The 19,293-nt window shown below is 51.3% G+C and overlaps 6 protein-coding genes across 6 annotated transcripts; 3 read left to right on the top strand and 3 right to left on the bottom strand.

Moving 5' to 3' along the window:
- Positions 1–1,636: 1,636 nt before the first annotated feature.
- Positions 1,637–2,310, bottom strand: Z518_02001 (uncharacterized protein; the record flags this gene model as incomplete). The annotated part of the gene is made up of 2 exons (XM_013419030.1): positions 1,637–1,938; positions 2,013–2,310. 2 exons carry the CDS (start codon positions 2,308–2,310, stop codon positions 1,637–1,639), a joined length of 600 nt encoding a protein of 199 aa, XP_013274484.1.
- Positions 2,311–2,884: 574 nt separating this feature from the next.
- Positions 2,885–4,033, bottom strand: Z518_02000 (uncharacterized protein; the record flags this gene model as incomplete). Its single annotated transcript, XM_013419029.1, has 2 exons — positions 2,885–3,309; positions 3,472–4,033. The coding sequence occupies 2 exons, from the start codon at positions 4,031–4,033 to the stop codon at positions 2,885–2,887; spliced, it is 987 nt and encodes a 328-aa protein (XP_013274483.1).
- A 4,207-nt stretch (positions 4,034–8,240) lies between these two features.
- Z518_01999 (uncharacterized protein) lies at positions 8,241–10,020 on the bottom strand (the record flags this gene model as incomplete). The annotated part of the gene is made up of 4 exons (XM_013419028.1): positions 8,241–8,984; positions 9,039–9,204; positions 9,251–9,755; positions 9,831–10,020. The coding sequence occupies 4 exons, from the start codon at positions 10,018–10,020 to the stop codon at positions 8,241–8,243; spliced, it is 1,605 nt and encodes a 534-aa protein (XP_013274482.1).
- Positions 10,021–10,654: 634 nt separating this feature from the next.
- Z518_01998 (uncharacterized protein) lies at positions 10,655–12,322 on the top strand (the record flags this gene model as incomplete). The annotated part of the gene is made up of 1 exon (XM_013419027.1): positions 10,655–12,322. One exon carries the CDS (start codon positions 10,655–10,657, stop codon positions 12,320–12,322), a length of 1,668 nt encoding a protein of 555 aa, XP_013274481.1.
- Positions 12,323–12,998: 676 nt separating this feature from the next.
- Z518_01997 (uncharacterized protein) lies at positions 12,999–14,917 on the top strand (the record flags this gene model as incomplete). The annotated part of the gene is made up of 2 exons (XM_013419026.1): positions 12,999–13,461; positions 13,575–14,917. 2 exons carry the CDS (start codon positions 12,999–13,001, stop codon positions 14,915–14,917), a joined length of 1,806 nt encoding a protein of 601 aa, XP_013274480.1.
- A 519-nt stretch (positions 14,918–15,436) lies between these two features.
- Z518_01996 (uncharacterized protein) lies at positions 15,437–18,091 on the top strand (the record flags this gene model as incomplete). Its single annotated transcript, XM_013419025.1, has 6 exons — positions 15,437–15,464; positions 15,519–15,544; positions 15,609–16,072; positions 16,127–16,321; positions 16,402–16,522; positions 16,586–18,091. 6 exons carry the CDS (start codon positions 15,437–15,439, stop codon positions 18,089–18,091), a joined length of 2,340 nt encoding a protein of 779 aa, XP_013274479.1.
- Positions 18,092–19,293: the final 1,202 nt, after the last annotated feature.

Below are 19,293 nucleotides of genomic sequence, written 5' to 3'. Positions count from 1 at the left end.
CTGGCTGGACTCAATGGAGCTAGGCCGGACAACCCTCTTACCTCACCTATGATCGAACACTAGTAAGGTCCCTCAATTCTATCGGCTCGACTAAAACCCTGTGTTACCACTAAGTTTCGTCCTTGATAGGTCAACCACGATTTGGTGTCAATTTTGAAGCAGTCTCGATATTTACCTTAATTTTGACTTAATGTGTGGGTCGCCAAGACCGTCGTGTTGGCCATTAACGTGAGCTGATGGCTTGGCAGTATCACGTGAAGATGTTGGCACTCCCCCTGGCGCACTGCTATCGGATCCAATCCGTGGACCATGTAGCCGGGGACAGTGTATGGTGCCGGCCTCGATATCTTGATAGTCCTTGGATCGGATCCCGCGGATAGGATATTCACTGGGGTAAAAGCGTAGCTTCTGTATTATACAGGAGTTTGTCTTCTATGGGGGCTTAGCCCCCAAACCCCCAGGCCTTATGTTGTTGTTGTAGCGGCGAAAGAGAGTGCATGAACTAACTAAAACCATCTGCTGGGGGTGGCCGCTTTACTTATATATGTTTCGTAAACAAATGTAGTTTAGCGTAAGCTATAATCCTTGGCAGAAATCCACACTTATGTAATATCACGTGATTGGTTAACCCGCAGTAATCCGGAAAATCTATAATCCGAAATTAACCTAATCCTTTGCTCTGATTGGCTGGCCCATTGGATCCAGTCCATGGATCATATGCAGATCACCATACCCCTCCATCAGAACCAGTCTATAGCCCATGAGTAGACGACGGTATACCCAATTAGGAAAGCCGACTACGATATCGGCGATATATCTAGTGTCAAACTCTCTGAATTCGGTCAGAGGGCGGTAGTGGGCCTATCTATATATCTAACGAGTGTACGTCACTATTGTTGCCTGTCAATGTTGATACGGTCTGGTGAGCGAATGTTGCCAAATAGTCGTGAACAATAGGTCACCAATTGTTCAACATCTAGCAAATACCGATACATGGGGCTTAGATATCGACGATGAGATCGGTATTTGCTAGTTCGAAGCACTGTCCATTATAACAACTGATTCGTTCCCAATATATAGTCTAAGTCCCGGTCTTGGGACATAACAGTATTTGCCCTCTTGAAGTGATCCAAATCAAAAGGACCCTCAAACAACAACCCATCTAAGGTCTTCATCCGTGATACTGCTACATATGACAGGCCAAGGCAGTGCTCTGTTTGACTTAGTGTCACGGGACCGCGTGCAAGAATTACGTGTTCAGGGGTTTCTTCAGCACCTCTTGCGTAGCATACTTTCTTGACTCCCTTCGTGCTATGTCTTGCATCTTGTTAGCTGGAATACATTGATTGCATCCTCGCCCTAGAACCCTCGCACCTAGGTAGGATTAGCCCCTGGCTTTTATGAACCGTAATCGCATAGGATAACCGGAGCGGAAGCTGAGTACGGGAGTATGCTATCCCTTGGAAATCAAACTGACGATTAATAGGACGACTCATGGGTCACATTGGAGGAAATTCGGGCCGGTATTACTATCAAACTTGATCAATAAGAATGGGACCGAAGAAAGATCCCTCCCTTCCTGCCAGGCAATATCTTGGATGCAACCCATCGATCCATTCACCAACCCTAATTCGGCCTAGAGATTCGTCGTGAGCATCACGCGGGCCTGAATACAGACCTTGATTTCCGGGCAGAGGTTGTCGGTCTCCTCCGATGCCTTGGCCGCATTTCGGCCCTTATGCCAGGCTAGAACTTTCTTCACAGGCTGACCGATACCGGACAGTTTCTTACCATTCATCTCTTTCACCTCCGAATTGGTAAAGTATAGGCGTAGAGCCGAGTCAAAAGTGGCCACCTCCGTGGGGGACAGGCCATTTGCAATCCGCGTTCGTAAGAGTTCCCAGCTCTCCTTGGATAACTGGGAGATTCGTAACTCACCTAGCGCCCGCCGGAATCTGGTTGAGATATCATCCTCCCCTTGCTGCCGCATCATCTGGGTTAGCGGAGCGTACGATTGAATGCCTGGTAGAGTTGGTGGCCCTTGACGGTGTCGACTTGTGTCGGGGACCGAGAGAAGAGTGACTTCCCTCCCACGGGCGGAAGTTGGAAGAAGTCTCCACATAATAAGACATTTAACCCCCCGAAGAGGGTGTCGGAAGCGCCTGGAAAGATGGCCTGTAGTCGACCGTCAATGAAAGAGAGCCTCTTGAGATCAATCATCGACTTTTCATCCATAATCAGAAACCGACAGCTCACAAAGGATGCTTGTAGCGATTGCAGCGTTACCACCGATAGATCCGACTTCAACATCTTGACCGGGAGCCGCGAGACTATGCAGGGTCTTGCCAACGCTATCGGGGCTGCCCGAAAGACAGGCTTGCCCTTTCCGGCGGCTGCAGCGATCTCCTGTATCCTGGCGCATGCTTTTAGCAGTGTAATTATTCCCTGAATCAACCCACATGAAGGTGTAGTTGAACAAGGAGAGAACCTTCTGTCGAACAAGGTTTCGCTGAACAGTTGAACAGTAGTGAGTGCCCCTTTATTAGGAAAAGGGGTTATACCCCTATGTAGGATATAGGGGCAGAAATAGGAGAAGAAAAGGGTCAACTCAACGTGTATATATACCAGCAACCTGGCAGGACCAGTTGCAAGGTAGACAGAGCATTTGATTCTAACGCTCTTTTAGTTCGATGCGACGCCGGGCGGTGGCGGGCTCAGGCTAGCTTGAATATTTCGTTATTGCATTTTATTGATTATAGACCAGTAGAGATGTCGACTTCTTCATACCGTCTTCACCTACAATCTCAGCTGCCCCAGCTTTTTACAAAGTTGCTCGCTCTCGGAACTCCTTCGAGGCTGTACGGACTCTCGTCCTCCGTGCTCTTCAATGGGTCAATTTCAAGCCCCAGTACCATTCGGGTAACATAGCAACCTGCCTGAGGTCATTGCCTGCCAATCTAAGTCCAAATGTGTGCAGCTGGGAAGCTTCCACACTTTTCTTGCATCCCTTGCAGGCTTTCGCCAGTTCCTGCAATTTCTCAAGCAAAGGCCCGATTTCCGGCTGCCAAGTTGCTGGCGGACGCGGAAATTTCCTATATGAGTACTTGCGATCATTCTGCTCCCGTTCTTGTTGCGCTTCCATTGACAGATCTTTCCTTAATTTTTCTTGAAGCCCTTCCGCGAGTTTGGAGCATTCAGGAGAATGGTACTTTGTGTATCCGTAGCCGCTGTAATTGGGTTTAGGTAAAGCTGATACTACGATACTGGCTGCGAGTGTTTGTATACGGGTTCGAAGCTCCTCCAATCTGCCTACGTTCAATACTGGTCAGCACATGAACCCAGACTTGTAAAGCTCAAAATACCACTGGACACTGTTTCTCTAATACACCTTTTCAGAAAATTGTTGGAAGGGTTTTCTCCTTCTGCAATAGCACATTGCTAAACTTGTACTGAAGTGATATGTCCACTTACAGAATGTCTTCCAAGGCAGAACGTCACAAATTACATTGTCGGCGAGATCTGCAAATGATCCATCATACTTCGAGACCAAGGCTTTCGACGCATTTGTAAACGCTTCCTGATCTCTGACCAGATACGATATGGCGAGAGTATTTACCAGATCTTTACCGAGAGTCAAGTTATCGGATTTGAGCCAGCCATAGGCCTGGGACGGCAAGGTCAGGACATCGTAACAATCGTATTTATCTGCGTGTCTGACTATACTGAGAACAAAGCCTGTTGCTGGGCTCCGCGGAATCTGATCAAAGGCGTGGTACATTGTCGCGCAGATCGCCGTCATGGCATCCGGATCATCGTCTGGCAGAGGAATCTCCTTTGGCGATGAGGTATTCAAATCTTGACCTTCGCAAAAGTTTGGGCCAAACAGAGCTGTAAAGACCGGTGAATGACGTTTGAGGAAGAGGGAGTCCGCCCGTATGCGAAGTTGTTTCGCACCTACGACCAATACCACATCGCCCTCAGGAGCGAGAACAAGAGAGTTGACATCCATTCCAGTAGATTTTTTGTCTGCCATTCTGACTGTGGTCCGATTAGAGGTGATTGCTTGAATGGGGCTGTCATGAGCGCGTCTCTTGCAGTGAGTTTGTGGCTGTATTGTACGGAGTAGAGGCCTTGTGTGCGAGAACCGTTAGAGGACAAGTTTTGCCTTTAATTATGAAGTGATAGAAGCGGTCTGAATGACGTAAGGTGGCTAGTTCGTCGAATACTGCTTATGTGACGGCATGGCACAGAGACAAGATGGAGAAGGGCCCCAAAGCTCTATGGATTGCAATATACGCTGGAGAGAAGGAAGAAAAGTGCTCATTGTGGCCTAGATAGGCAGAAGTCTTGCCAAGACAGGGTCCTAGCCATCCTGTTGGACAAATGCTAGCCAATCATATATGACCGACTAGGATATTTTGCAACACTCACTCAATAGGCTGTATCACCATTAACAGGCAGCAATGTTGACGTACGCTCGTTAAATAGATATATAGATGGGCTCTACCCTACATTCATGAGGAGAGCCAGAGCACTCTTTCAATCCACGAAGTTCAACACATCCGTTCCGTCACGGCTTGTGTTACATTAAGCCCTCTGCGAGCAGGCGGAGCGCAGGTCTCTCGAAGGCCTGTGGGACGACGGACTCACGCCTTCTCGCGGTGTCCGGTGTCAAGCGCTGGAAAAGCGTGAACCAAGATGAGTCCAACACCACTATAGAGAGAATCGACGTGTTGCGACACGTTGCAACCTAAAAAAGGGTGATGTCGTTTGAAAACCATTCGACACATCAATATCCAGCTCGTACTTGGAGCCGAAACGAGTCCTGTCAAGCTCGCGGATGCGGTATCGCCTATTGATAGGACAGGACACCCCCTAGCTTACATGCGCTCTGAGATGGCGCCGCGAGGGTTGCAGGTACGTACGAGCGGCCCTGTTAGGACTGATGTGTATAGCCCTGGACGGTCACAACAACGTGTGAGGCCCTGTTATACCTCGAGAGCAAGCTACCTTACGTGTGGTTACGACAGTCCGCGAGAGGCCCGTTAAGCTACGAGCACAAACCGCTTCTCGACCTCTTGAACTCCCTCCCTTAGACCCTGTTAAACTTCGAGAACAAGCTTGGTTAGTAAGGGGTCGCAACGCCGCAGGCTTGGAGCCTGCGACTCCCGGGGCGTAGCACGTAATGATAGCCATGGAAGGAACATCGGACTTGGAGCTACGCATGCGAGACGCTTACGGGTTGGAGTAGCGACGAAGAGGTATCGCCTAGCAGTGAGGGCTGTTGATGTATGCTTAAGGAGTAAACAGGGAATCACCTAGGTAGGGGAGGCTAGGTCTATCTCACCCTATGGAAGCGTAGACTAGCGAGGAACGCGGAAAACTAGGAGTATAGTAGATACGCCGCAATACTATATGATTCTGTCAGACAGCTGGTGCCTGGTGCCAAGAGCCCCTATTCTGCCCTATATAGGGGGCTCCCCCCCCATCCATGGTTGCAATCTACACACGAATTTTCACCCTTTCTATCCGCATCTCGCTCTGTTCGACAGATTCTTTGCATCGCCGGGTTCAGGACCATCGCGCTCCCGATAGCCGAAGCGGAGGCTGACCAGTGGGCGAACCAACTGTAGGGATTCTGGGTCGACTCACACACCCTCCCATCTATACACCCTTTTTGGAGAATAAAGAAATCGATCGAATAGAGCCAGCAACGTTACCCGTCCCCGCTGTGGCGAGCGGCGAAAGCCTTGGGGAAAATCGACACCGACAACCTAGAAACCATCGAACCCTTCTGCATCGCACCGTGGCAGAGACGGGCCAGGGTTTAGATTCACCACGACCATGAAAGAGCAGCGGAAATAGCCAACGCAGAGAATTTAGAGACAGATCTCTTCACAGACGCATCAAACCGACACGACCGAGTGGGTATCTGTTGAACAAACGATATCCTATCGTTCATGGCAAACCTACTCGTTTTGTAACATTCACCTCCTGGCGTGCAACACCATTGACAGGCAACAGCGCCAGCATACACCTCGTAGATAGATATATAGATGGGCTCTATCCCACACTCATTGGAAGAGCGCAGAGCATTCAATACATCTCGAGTTGCACACAGTTTGACAGTATTGGGTGATTTGCATGTCCGCAAGATCAGTCAGTCGAACCGTCGGGCCGTCTTCCGCGGTGAGCACACAACTACGGTGAGCTGGCGGCCACTCGCGAGACGTGTCGGATGGTGGAAGAGAGGTGGCTGAGCCACAACGCGAACCCACGAACGGTAGTGACCATCTTTAGTGACAGCCAGTCGGCGCCCCAGGCGCTGGCGAGTCCACGAGAGCGGGCACGACGTCGTCTAGCAGCTCGAACGGCTGGCCGAGCGTGGGGCACCACGCATCGTGTTCCAATGGGTTCCAGGACATGCGAACATTCTGGGTAACGAGCGAGTACATGACCTGGCACAAGATGCAACCGAACCGAATCGAGACATCCCAGTGACGGTACGCGAACGGAAGGGGCTACAAAAGGAGAAGAGAAAACGGCTGGAACAGAGCCAGGGGGGTCAACTCACGAAGAACCTCGGCCGTGCTTTGCCTGGACCACACGGACGATCGCTCTACGATAGACTTAATCGGGAAGGGAGCGTACATTATAGCACAACTACGCACCGGCAAAAGCAGACTCAACACGTACCTTCATAGAATTAAGGCCGCAGACTCGGATCTATGTGAACAGTGCCAACGCGTGACACTTCCTAGTCGAATGTACACGATGGTCAGCGGAACGCAGGTGGTACCTTCAAACAGCGACGGAAAGATGGTGCGATGTTTCCTACCTCCTTGGAGGTTGGTTTAACGAAAGACTGGATGGGCCGAGGGAGAAGTGGAAGGTGAACATGAAAACTATCAAGGCCACGATCGATTTCGTGAGGGCAACTGGCGGTTGCGGACGAACGTGGGAAAGGAATGATTGCCTCAAGTAAGAAGGAGGACTAGAGCCAGGAAGTTCTGGTCGGGGACTCGATGGGGCTGAAAACAGTAGTCGGGGATCAATAAGGGAACGACGAGCTGGGCACTGAATGAACCGACGGATATCGGTAGAGATAATGTAGTGAAGTAGCTAGTCCCCTATGGGCTCAGCCCGCACAGGGTGTATGAATATCGTATCGTATCATCCCTAGATCTAGATGCTAACTGGAATACATTGATTGAATCCTTGACCCTGAATCCTCACATAATGGCTCGATTGACACAAATCGTAGCCCACAAGTTGCCGAATTCCTGGTACAGATCCCCGTCCAAAGAATGCGAATACCTGTTTGGTACGAGGATCCAATCCGTGAACCATCTCGAGTTTGATCAGTAGGGCTTGCCTGAGGTGGTCCACAGACTGGACCCGATGGGAGGATATCGACATCTACCGAGTAGGGTTGCCCCCGGCCACATGGTTCACGGATTGGATCCGATGACGATGCGGCAAAGGGGTGTGATTTCCTGATGCAGTATCGCGTGCCAAAAAGTGCTGACATGACTCGAATTCATCGAGCCAAGCCACTATAGCCACCTATAATTGAAGCCCCAATTATCACAGGGGGGTGCCCACGTCCCCACGTGATAATGCCAAGCTATAGACTTACGCTATTGGCCAGCACGTTGATCTTGGCGTCACCACACAACGCCAAGCCCTTAATAGGCGATTCCAAAATTAAAAATTTTCAGGTTTATCCTCCCCTCCCCACCTAATTCTGGCGATGCCGTAGAAGTTAGTGGTTTACACGCTGAAGAAGGTGGGGTGTCTCCACGGGACAAGGAAGGCAGGTCTTCATGCATCCTCTGTTGACACCAGTTCAACAAGAGATACCATTGCTACATCGCTCACACCATCTACCGCGAAAGTCTGATCATTCTTTTCATTTCCTTTCGAGCTGACATCGTAACTCTAGAATTGTAGGCTGGAAGTCAGCTTCTACTATACTTTCGACGTGACAGTGCATGTTGTAAAAGGGCATCAAGTGGACGAAACTCTCAATTGATGAATTGCTGACCACCACTTAATCTACCTCGTTAGATTCACAATCCACAACCCATAATGTCCTGCCGCACTTCATTTACTTCTAGCCCTGGGCCATAGCGCTAGGCAACCTGTTCTCAAATTGTCAAATCCCCTCCCATTTCAGGCAAATAAACACATTTATCGCAATTCAAATTGTGCTGTAGATCCCAGATAAACATGCCGGACTACCTCTTGATGGTCTCAATTTGTTCCGTCTCGAGAACCTCCTCCCCGCCCTTGACGGGATTTGGTCGAACCTCGCCTTCAAAGCGAGTTGACTCAACATAAGCCGACCTGAATTTGCGTGCACCGACTCGGCGCTCAAACAACTCGTCAATCTCATCGAGGGTTCGGCCCTTGAGCTCGGGGACGACGAAGTAAGCTGCCGTTACCATGGTGAGGGCCAGACTTCCGTAAATGAAACCCACTTTGGGACCTAGGTTGCCGTATCCCTCGTTCATCAAATACGGGAGAGTGAAAGATGTGACAAACACGGTAACGATCGAGATCGACAACGCCAGCATGGCCGTCTTGTCGCGAACTCTGAAATTGGACACCTCGCTTACCGTCAAGTACGACAGTGGTGCCCAGGAGATGTTGTAGCTGACACCATCAAGAATCAAAAACGCCACCATCAGGTTCTTGACAGAACTGCCAGGGTTCTTGATCAATCCCACGCCTCCCAGACACAGCATGAAGATGGCCTGGCCCATGCCGCCGGTCAACAAGATAACTCGTCTCCCGAAGCTGTCGATTATCAGCGAGGTGACGAACATGCAACATAGGCCGCAAATCGTGGAGATCATCTGCATCAGAAACGGGTTGGCGATGCCCTGGGTCTTGTAGAAGATGGTGCCGTATTGTGAGGCGAACACTTGGCCGGTGATCTGTTGCCCAAACATGACAAAGCATGCGATAGCCGTTCTCCTCTGTGAAAGCGTGATCAATATACCAAAATAAGAGAATGGGACGGAGAAACACACCCTATTGATGCCGGTGAAGACTTCTTTCCAGCTCCCCTTGCCTTCGTTGTTACTCAATGTCGAAAGGAATGTGACCTCTTGCTCCAGCAGCTCTACCGGAACGTCCTTCTTCCGGAGCAACCCTAAGCTGCGGACAGCTTCCTCCTTGCGACCCCGACCAATGAGCCTGTTGTGAATTAGCATTGGAAAGAAAGGAGGGGACGGAAACATACCATCGGGGAGACTCGACTGCAAATGGGTATGACAAGGCAATCAAGGTTGGCATCAGGAGTTGAATCATGACTGTGATCCTCCATTGAATTGACGAGTGCACATGGGAAACGCCAAAGTTGACGATGGCGGCAATCATGATAGAGAAGTTGATCTGGAACTGCACTTGACTGCCAATGAAACCACGAAGATCGGGAGGCGCGCATTCTGCCAGATAGACAGGCGCAACCTGCACCGTGAACCCGGCCATGTAGAAGCAGACGATGCGGCCGACAGTGAACTGAGCTCCCGTGCTAGCCGTGATTTCTAGGACCACTCCAACGTACGAGATAAGGACGATGATGGCCATCATCTTTTTTCGGCCCAGTCGCTCACTAAGCGGGCCGCAAGTCCAGGTACCCAAGAGTTTCCCGAGATAAGGAGTTGATGTCATGAGGGATTGGAGATATGAAGGAAGCTGGTACCGCTCTTTTTTCTCGTTGTACCGTCCAAAACGCTTCTCGAATGCTATCGGCGGCAGAGCAGTCAGCTTCAGCAGTCTCAGGAATATATACCACAATCAAAGGATTAACCATAGCTAACAGTCTAGAGCCTGGAGGCCAGAAAAATTGCCTTGATCGTAGCCAAAATTGAAGGCGGCGATGGACAGGAAGAACATCATGAAGACCAGTCGAGGGGTGAACTTCCTCAGACGGGTGAATATTGGCTCGGTCTTCCCATTAGAGATGCCTGCTGGGATGTCATCGACGACAGGAACAGCTTCACCACCCATTTTGATGCTGGCTTTGCGGTCTGTCTGATTTCCGGTGGGCGATTGGTCTTTGTTGTTCTTGAACAATGACTCAACGAGAGTGGTCTGGCTTTGGATTTTAGGGCCGCAAGATATAAGGCATCTCTTATAGACAAGTTATGTGCCTCGAAGGCAATGAGAAGGAGGTATACGCGCGAGAGCCAAGGTTTTCCATCCCGCGCAGAGCGGCCTCAGCGCAACGGAGCAAACATACGGGTGTGGAGATGTGGAGATGTGGAGGGCGCTATTGCCACAGGGGCTCTAAGTATGTCCAATGAGCGGCAAGCCGAGCAAAGGGTCCCAACTTTTTTATTCCAACCCCACTGATGCAATAATGCGAGAAGCGAAGTGCCTCCCGCTGCCCATTGCGAGAGCCGTTCTCCTGGTATGCGATCTCCGAAAACCGAAGATTCCGGCCTCTTGTACTGGACCACTTCTTCAGGGCGAGTAGCAATCACAATCACGTGGAGCACGTCTGAGGCTCGTGAAAATGATGTCGCTCGGATGAGTGAATGTATCTCTCCAACGTCCATTTAAAAGTAATCTGCGCCATTTGTTTCCAAGCTGCTGTCACTTGGGTAGGTACCGGGATTATTTTACGGACGCAACTGTCACCATGGCTGGAAAGAGTCCGAATTTCCTCATCATTGTCGCCGATGATCTGGGATTCTCAGATACATCGCCTTACGGTGGCGAGATCGCGACTCCGAACCTCCAGTCCCTCGCCTCGTCTGGAATTCGAATGACCAATTTTCATACCGCACCTGCTTGCTCTCCGACTCGGTCGATGTTGATGTCTGGTACTGACAATCACATTGCTGGCCTAGGCCAGATGGCCGAGCACATGCGACAGAATCCGGCCCCCTTCGAGAGTAAACCCGGGTATGAAGGGTACCTCAATTTTCGGGTGGCTGCTTTGCCTGAAATTCTCAAAGACGCAGGCTACCACACCATCATGAGCGGCAAATGGCATCTGGGTATGAAGCCCGAACATAGTCCTTCAGCGCGAGGTTTCGAAAAAGTCTTCTCTTTCCTGGCCGGCAGTGGCAATCACTACAACTATGAACCGCAGTTTGAGGACCCAAAATACAAACTCCCATGGCGCGGCCAGCTGTGGATGGAAGGTGACCGGTACATCGACCGCAAGAAAGAAATTCCCGACAACTTCTACAGTACCACGTACACAACGCAGAAGATGATGGAGTTTCTCCAGGCGAGGTCCGAGGAAGAAAAGAAGAAGCCGTTCTTGGCTTATCTGGCCTACCTGGCCCCTCATTGGCCTTTGCAGGCGCCAGACCAAACGACAGCAAAATACAAAGGCTGGTACAACGAGGGCCCAGACAAGTTGAGTGAGAAGCGTGTCAAGAAGCTCATCGAACTCGGTCTAGTGCCCAAAGATGTCATCCCTGCTAAACCTGAAGGCCACATTGGACCGGAATGGGACCAACTGTCCGATCTGGAAAGGGCTGAGTCGGCGCGAAAGATGGAGGTCTACGCCGCAATGGTTGAAGAAATTGACAAAGGCGTGGGTGAAGTGATTGCATACTTAGCTGAGACGGGAGAATTAGACAATACCTTTGTCACCTTTATTTCCGACAATGGTGCAGAAGGCCTGATGATGGAAGCCCTGCATGCCATGGGCGACGGAACCACCATGGCCGACATTATTCACACATATTACGACAACAGTCTCGACAACATTGGTAAGAAAGATAGCTTCACGTGGTATGGTCCTCGATGGGCGAGTGCGGCCACCGCCCCAAGTCGAGGTTGGAAGACATGGCCAACCGAGGGAGGAATCCGATGTCCCTGTATCGTGAGGTACCCCCCTTTCCAAAACCCAGCAGAGGCCATTACCCACTCCTTCACCACCGTCATGGATATTTTACCGACGGTCCTGGAGCTTTCGGGGGTCCCACACCCTGGCAAGACCTTTAAGGGTCGCGAGATAGTCCCGATCAGAGGGAAAAGTTGGGTGTCACATTTGTCGTCCAAGGATTTGTCCACAACGTCGGTCCACGATGAGGACGCACACGTGCACGGCTGGGAGCTAGTTGGCTTGCAAGCCATTCGACGCGGACCCTGGAAGGCCGTCTGGATGCATGCACCACGAGGTAATGGCCAGTGGGAACTGTACAACCTGAACGAGGATCAAGGGGAGCTGGTCGACCTGGCTACGAAGCGACCGGAAATCATGGCCGAGTTGATCAAGCTGTGGGAACAGTACTACGCCGAGACGGGCATGATCAATTATCCTTTTGAATTTAGCGTAGCACTAGCCTAAGCCAGGGCCATGAAAAGCATGACAGAAGAAATTTTTTGAAAACCCTTCAAAGACCGTTCCCTCAAAGGTGTTCTGCGTGGTCAACCTGGGACGAGTTCCACGCAGCGGCGGGGAAGAGAGTCGAGACCCAGATACGTCTGTGGGTGCCCGCAAAGATTTGACCGAGAGCCTAACTAAGTACGTAGATCCATGCCCAAGTAGCTTCCGAGGTATCAGATAGTTACCCCCGAGAGCCGACGATACGGGGTTTTAACTTCTGGCAGAGCCGACAACCGGGCCTTGGCAAGCCTAGGTTACAGATATTCGGCACCTCTGGAGGCTCCGATTCGGAGCTCCCTGCTCCAAGTGCTGCACCTGTTTGCCGTCTTCCTTCGTGGCGTCTGTGGAAGTAGTGAAAGCAATCCTCTTTTTCTTCAAGGAAGGATATCGGGTCGAAGTCTGGATTTGGGGCCCTTAGGTAGGTAGGTAGAGCCTGGAGCACTCCAAGTTGCTGGCAGCCGTGCATGTGCCCTGAGGCTCTCGGTGAGTATATCTGACCAAGGCCACATCCAAAGTGCAAAAATTTGCTGATATCTTTGGTGATTTCCACCGCCTCTTTTCCTCTTTATCTTCTCTGCTCCTTGCCTGTCCTCGATCGTCTCGCACATTGAAACCTCGATTCCAAGTTCAGGTCAAGATGGGAGAAATGCCCCCCGAGCACCAAAAGTTGCAACGACCCAACTTCCTGGTGATTGTGGCTGACGACCTCGGATTCAGCGACTGTGGTTGCTTTGGCTCTGAAATCCTGACGCCGCACATAGACAAACTTGCCCAAGATGGTCTTCGCTTCACGTCGTTCCATGTGGCCGCGGCGTGCTCACCAACGCGTGCCATGCTTATGACAGGCACCGACCACCACTTGACCGGCCTGGGACAGCTGGCAGAGTTTGTGCGTACGTCGCCCGCTCACCAAGGCCAGCCAGGACACGAGGGTTACTTGTTGGATAGCGTCGCAGCCCTGCCCGAGCTCCTGCAAGACTGCGGCTATCACACCATTATGAGCGGGAAATGGCACCTGGGCTTGAAAAGTGAGCATGGGCCGGCCGCCCGTGGGTTTGATAAGTCGTACGCTCTATTACCGGGATGTGCAAACCACTATGGTAAGCAACAAGAGACATACAGATACATGGCTATATCATGATTCTGATCGTGACATATGCACGTCTCTTGAAGCTGGAATCCATCCGTACTAATACTTCATTGTTCATTGCAGGATACGAACCACAGTACGAAGACTGCGTGAATGAACCTCCCCCTTTTTTTGAGACTGCCGTCACAGCCCTACACGCGGAAGATGGACAATACGTGAAAACCACGCCAGAGGGATTTTATTCGTCCGACTTCTATGCCGACAAATTGATCGACTATCTCGAACAGTGGAAAGACGATGACCAAGAGAAACCATTCTTTGCTTACCTCCCGTTCTCGGCCCCTCACTGGCCGCTGCAGGCTCCTAAATCCTCGGTGGACAAATATCAAGGGCTTTATAAGGATGGGCCTTCAGCCTTGCGCTTGCAACGCTTGCAGCGGCTGACGAAGATGGGATTGTTCCCTGAAGACGCGGTACCACACGAGGTGGTCACAATAGAGGGCGAACCAAAAGAGTGGGAGGACCTGTTGCCAGAAGAACGTGAGAAGTCGGCTAGAGCGATGGAAGTCTTCGCCGGTATGGTGGACCGGATGGACGAATGCATCGGCAGAGTGATCGACTATCTAAAGCGCGTCAACGAATACGACAACACATATATCATGTTCATGTCGGATAACGGGGCCGAAGGTGCCAGCTATGAGGCATTCCCTATTGTGGGCGACCAGGTGGTGGCCCACATTGAGAAATACTACGACAACTCTCTCGAGAATATTGGAAGAGCCAACTCGTTCGTGTGGTACGGCGCCAGGTGGGCCCAGGCCGCCACAGCCCCAGGACGATTGTACAAGATGTATTCTACTGAAGGAGGCTGTCGAGTCCCGCTTGTTGTAAAACCCGCGGGTCCCGTCGCGCAGACGGCCGGCATGGTTACAAACAGCTTCTGCACTGTCATGGATGTCGTGCCCACAATACTGGAGCTTGCCGGGACCGCTCACCCGGGAAGCGAATACAAGGGCCGACCTGTCGAGAAGCCGCTTGGAAAGAGCTGGGTCGAATTCCTCGGCGCAGTGCGATCTCCTCCCGGGGATATCACGAGTCTAACCATCCACGATGAAGACCAAGTCACGGGCTGGGAGGTCGCCGGCAGCGGCGCTCTCCGAAAAGGCCGCTATAAAATCACTTTTGTACCACTTCCCCGCGGGCCCCAACGATGGGAACTGTTCGACATCATTGCCGACCCGGGGGAAACACGAGATTTGGCTGTCGACCAACCACAGCTTTTGGAGGAAATGATCCAAGCGTGGGAAAGGTACAAGAGTGAAGTCGGCGTCGTAGGTTTGGCGGGCGAGTTTCAGAAAGGCGGTCAACCGGTCGACGAGTTCGAGGACTATGGCAAATGCATTCGGTTTGTTGGTAAAGACCCCAAAAAGGTACCTTCTCATCTCCTGAAGCTCGTTCCCCCATGAGCGTTTCCATCCTGTGAGAATATCGCAACTTTCTTGGGTCGATACGTTACATGGACGGAACCAATGTATCATTTAGAGCTCGGCAGCTTAGATGGAAAGGCGTCCTATACAAAGGTGAACGGGGGAACCAGATAGATGTAGATATGCACATCATGATAGCAGGCGGATTGTTAAGGGAACGCCCGGGGAGACTTGGGAATGGGGAAGCCCACTCGCTCCGCCGGGGGCTGTCGCCACAGCGGCATTTACTTAAGATGTCGTGGATCGGGAACCCAGGGCTTTCTGCATTTTGGCTTCCTGGCCGAACTTACAGTAGTTAAACTTAAAGTACTATCTACAGTAGGTAGTAACAAACTGGCAACCTTTGTTGTGCCCCGGCCCCGCCTGGAGGTGCCTGGGGTGCCTGCCTGGAGCTTTCGCCCCGCATACATAAATGGCTGGCATTCCCAGAGGCCCCACTGCTCGTTCACGCATCTTCTCTCACATTTTTGACGTAGCTGTATGTCCGATAAATTCTTCATGGCGAACATATCGCGATCACAAAAAGGTATGCCATCTGGTCAATAGATGTATATTATTACCTCCTGCTGACGATCACTAGGGTGCTTGGTCTGCAAAACCCGCAAGGTAGGTTGAATGCTTCAAATTTGGTACCACCAACATCATCTAACCTGTGAGCCTCTTCTTCAAGGTCAAATGTGACGAGACTGCGTCGGGATGCGTTCGATGCTACAACCTTGGCTTGCAATGCCCCGGATACGACTCCAGACAAGGCCGATTTAGCTCGAGCCAGGCCAGCAGTATTGTCAAGGCCATCTACCACGACGCCGGCCGCGAGCGCCGCTCAAGAGGCGCCTGTGATCAGTGCCGCCAGGCGAAGATCAGATGCAACCAGTTGAGGCCGTGCCAGCGCTGTGAGAAGAGAAATTTGCATTGTACCATCACTAAGAGAGCAGGTAGCAGGACGGCTCAGCACGACCAACAGCTGACGGCACTGAATCAACAGCCGCAGGATTCGCATTCATCTGGCACACCTTGCTCGTTTCCGGGTACGACAGCGACGGCGGCCCTCTCCAATGGAGACGCCGACGTGGCTCATATGCAACAACTACTTTCGACTGAAGCGAACGCTCAAGCCCCAGAGTCAGATCAATGGTGAGTCCCCAGGCGCCACTTGGAACAAAAGAGCTCAACAATTTAAATTTTCAGGCTCTTTTCCGACAACATCCCTGATCAGCTCCACCTCCTCAGTCCCTTGATCGACCGCTACTTCGAACGGGTGCATTCCATTCGCGGACTGAACTTCATACATCGGCCTTCCTTCATGCGCGCATTGCAAGAGGGCACACTGCAGACTAAATATGGGTCGGCGCTGCTTCATATTGTATGCGCCTTTGGTGCGCTGTAAGACTTCCTGTTTGGTCCCGCTTGTTGGACTCGGATTTTGATCTTAGAATCTTCAATCCCTGATCAGATGATTCCAGATATATGAGTGACCGCCTTTTGAAGTCCAGACATGAGAATATGCCAGGCTGCTCGTGGGCTTCCAAGGCCCAGTGTCAGGCGTTCCATGATCTGGGTTCAGTCAGCGTGCAGAATCTGATGGTGAGTACATCTCAGACTTTGGGGTTTTTTTTTTTTTTTTTAATTTTTTTCCTGACTGGCCAGGCCCTTGTTCTCCTCTGGGAATATCACGTCCGTTACGGGTCGCACAGCTCGAGTCTGATGATCGCTGCGTGCTGCTCACGCGCTGCCCAATTGCTTCGGCTTGACGTTGATCATCAGGGCGACGGCCTACAGCAGGGCGGCACTCTTGAGAGAATTACAACGGAAGAGTCACACCGACGGCTTTTCTGGGCGTGCTGGTTCATTGACGTCGCTGTCGGGGCTGGCGTGGATCGCCTTCTTACCATCTCTAGGAATATCCCGGATGTCCCTCTCCCTCGGTGTGAACAGGACTTCATTTACCAAATCTCCACCACGACCGAGAAAGTGGCTCCTAGCGACTTCGTGGAAGGTGAACGAACTGTGGATCGGTCACAACAGAGCCTCGAGGCGTGGTGCATACGCATCAATTACTTACGAGGTCTGACATTACGGTGCGTTCGTGATGGGTATGCGTCACCCCTACCCTGGGAAACGGGCTCGCCCTTCCGCCAACTGGTACAGCAGCTTCAGAACTGGGCCAAGGAACTGCCGCCACATCTGCAATTATCCGAAGAAAATGCGTACATCCACCGAGACCAACGTCAGCTGGCTACGTGGATTGCTATGCATGTCACGTATCATGTTGTGCACTGCGACCTCTTTCGGGTGACGATGCCTAGCTACACTTTTCCAATAGGCCGTCTCTTGGAACGTGCACCGCCAGAATTCATCCGCATCTACCAGCAAGAATGCAAATACCATGCCGAGATGATCTCCCGTGTGTTCCAGTTGGGGCTTAAACATGGTTCGGAGGCTTTGGACGACACCATATGCCGTGTCTGTGCCTATGAGTCATGCCGGATCCAGATCATCACCACACGCATGTCCCAGCAGAGCCGTTCGCCCGAGTGGCTGGCAGAAATCTGGCAAAACCTTGAGACCAATCTGGTAGTGTTGGACTTGGCCATCTTCCACCCCGACCAGAAGCTGAGCTGCTTCCGTTCGTTGATGAACCTCCTCGGTGACTCGTCGCTGTTCGAACTCCCAGAAAAATGGGTACCACAGCTGCGACTACTAGACCGCGATCGCGACTGTGAGCGGGCCTTGCAACCAGACAATCCGCAGTCTCAAGACCACCTCCACCCTCTAGCGCTCTTCCGAGTGGCCTGGGACGAGATTACCACGGCGCAAACTCCGCGTGATAAGAACAACTCTACCGATCCACCACACATAGATTTATCTGCCTCTCGCTCATGTTCTTATTCCGCAGATCAAATCCACGGTCCGTCAGGCTCTGAGCAGGCATCGCAGATGCCGGCATCGGCGACCAGCCCAGCCACTCGCGAGGCTAGCTCGATCTCTGGAGCTGCTGATGGCCTTAATGCCCCGACATGGTCATTCGAGCCCGACACCAGCGGCAACAGCAGTGATACCATGGTTGATCCGTTTGCGCCGTGGGAGCTGGATGTGCCTCCGCAGCAAGAGCATTCAGATTGGCTGGGAAAGGCTAATGAGGTGTATGTCTGAAGATTCATTTGAAATAATGGAATTGCTGAGGACCATCCTCGGCAGAGATATGTCGGCGACAAACTCAGAAGACGGCTAGAGGGACTCACGAATAAATGCTACGAGTACGGCGAGCTGGATGACATCGCGCTTACGTTAATTGCCTATAACGAAGCAAAAGATTCCCTCTATACTTATTCTATATATTTTTAGCATCTCCGTACCTTATTTTTATTTCGTCTTTAAGCGACTTATAGACCGACTTCTTATCGATCCCGGGTCTTATCCCGCTCCGCTCCGCGTTGTTCTGCCCACTACAGTACTTCTCCTGGGCGGCGACAATATGTTTCATCACTTACTGCGTTCGAGAACCTGATGGAACACTAATTTATTCTACCAAAGAACGAGTAATGCGTACCGGCATATGAAAAAGCACATCCCTTCCTAGAGTTTATCATAAATCGTCTATGGATGGGCAGTGCCCTCTAATAGCCTGATGAATCCGGGTGCCTCATCCCTAACGAGTGCCAGGTATCATATCCTCGCAGATGGCATCCACCCTCCTTGTCTGCTATAAGACCGAGCGGTAACGGTCAAACTTAAGGATCATGGAATTGCTCAGCGATTTCAAGCGCTCTCTGCTACCAGAATGAGACACCAGGTAGAGACATCAATTCGCGACAACTCTGCTACCAAATCAATCAAAGTAGTTGCAGTACATCAACTAAAGAGTGGAGATATACAGATCTTCACCAGCACCACTGCAGAAGCTACATAGCTCAAAGAGAACAGAGGCTGGATTAGGGGTCTGGGGGAGCACGCAGAACTCATTTGTAAAAAATTTCGGGATCATCGTTCATGTCATCTCTCCCAACTCTATCAGCATCAAAGATCAGAAAGCAACGATCCAACAGATACTGGCAGACAACTGCACAGGAATCCCCAAGGCAGAGATATCGTTTGTGGGATGGTTGACCAAGGAATCCACTCTCAAGCGCGCACCCGCAATCGTGGTAGAGTTTACAGACCCAGAAATGGCCAACGCCATTATCTATATTGGAATGGTGTGGGATGGCCATATACGTGTCGCTAGAGCACTCGTTTACTTCTTCCACTCTTGCTACTCCACACAACCCTCAGAAGAACAAGACACAGATGGACCATAACAACGACTGCTTCAGTCAACCTTTGCCATTGCGGTATTCCATTGCTCCTTTCCTTCC

The sequence above is a fragment of the Rhinocladiella mackenziei genome, assembly GCF_000835555.1.
Source record: "Rhinocladiella mackenziei CBS 650.93 unplaced genomic scaffold supercont1.2, whole genome shotgun sequence".
Lineage (NCBI taxonomy): Eukaryota > Fungi > Ascomycota > Eurotiomycetes > Chaetothyriales > Herpotrichiellaceae > Rhinocladiella > Rhinocladiella mackenziei.
This window is presented reverse-complemented; position numbering and strand designations above follow the sequence as displayed.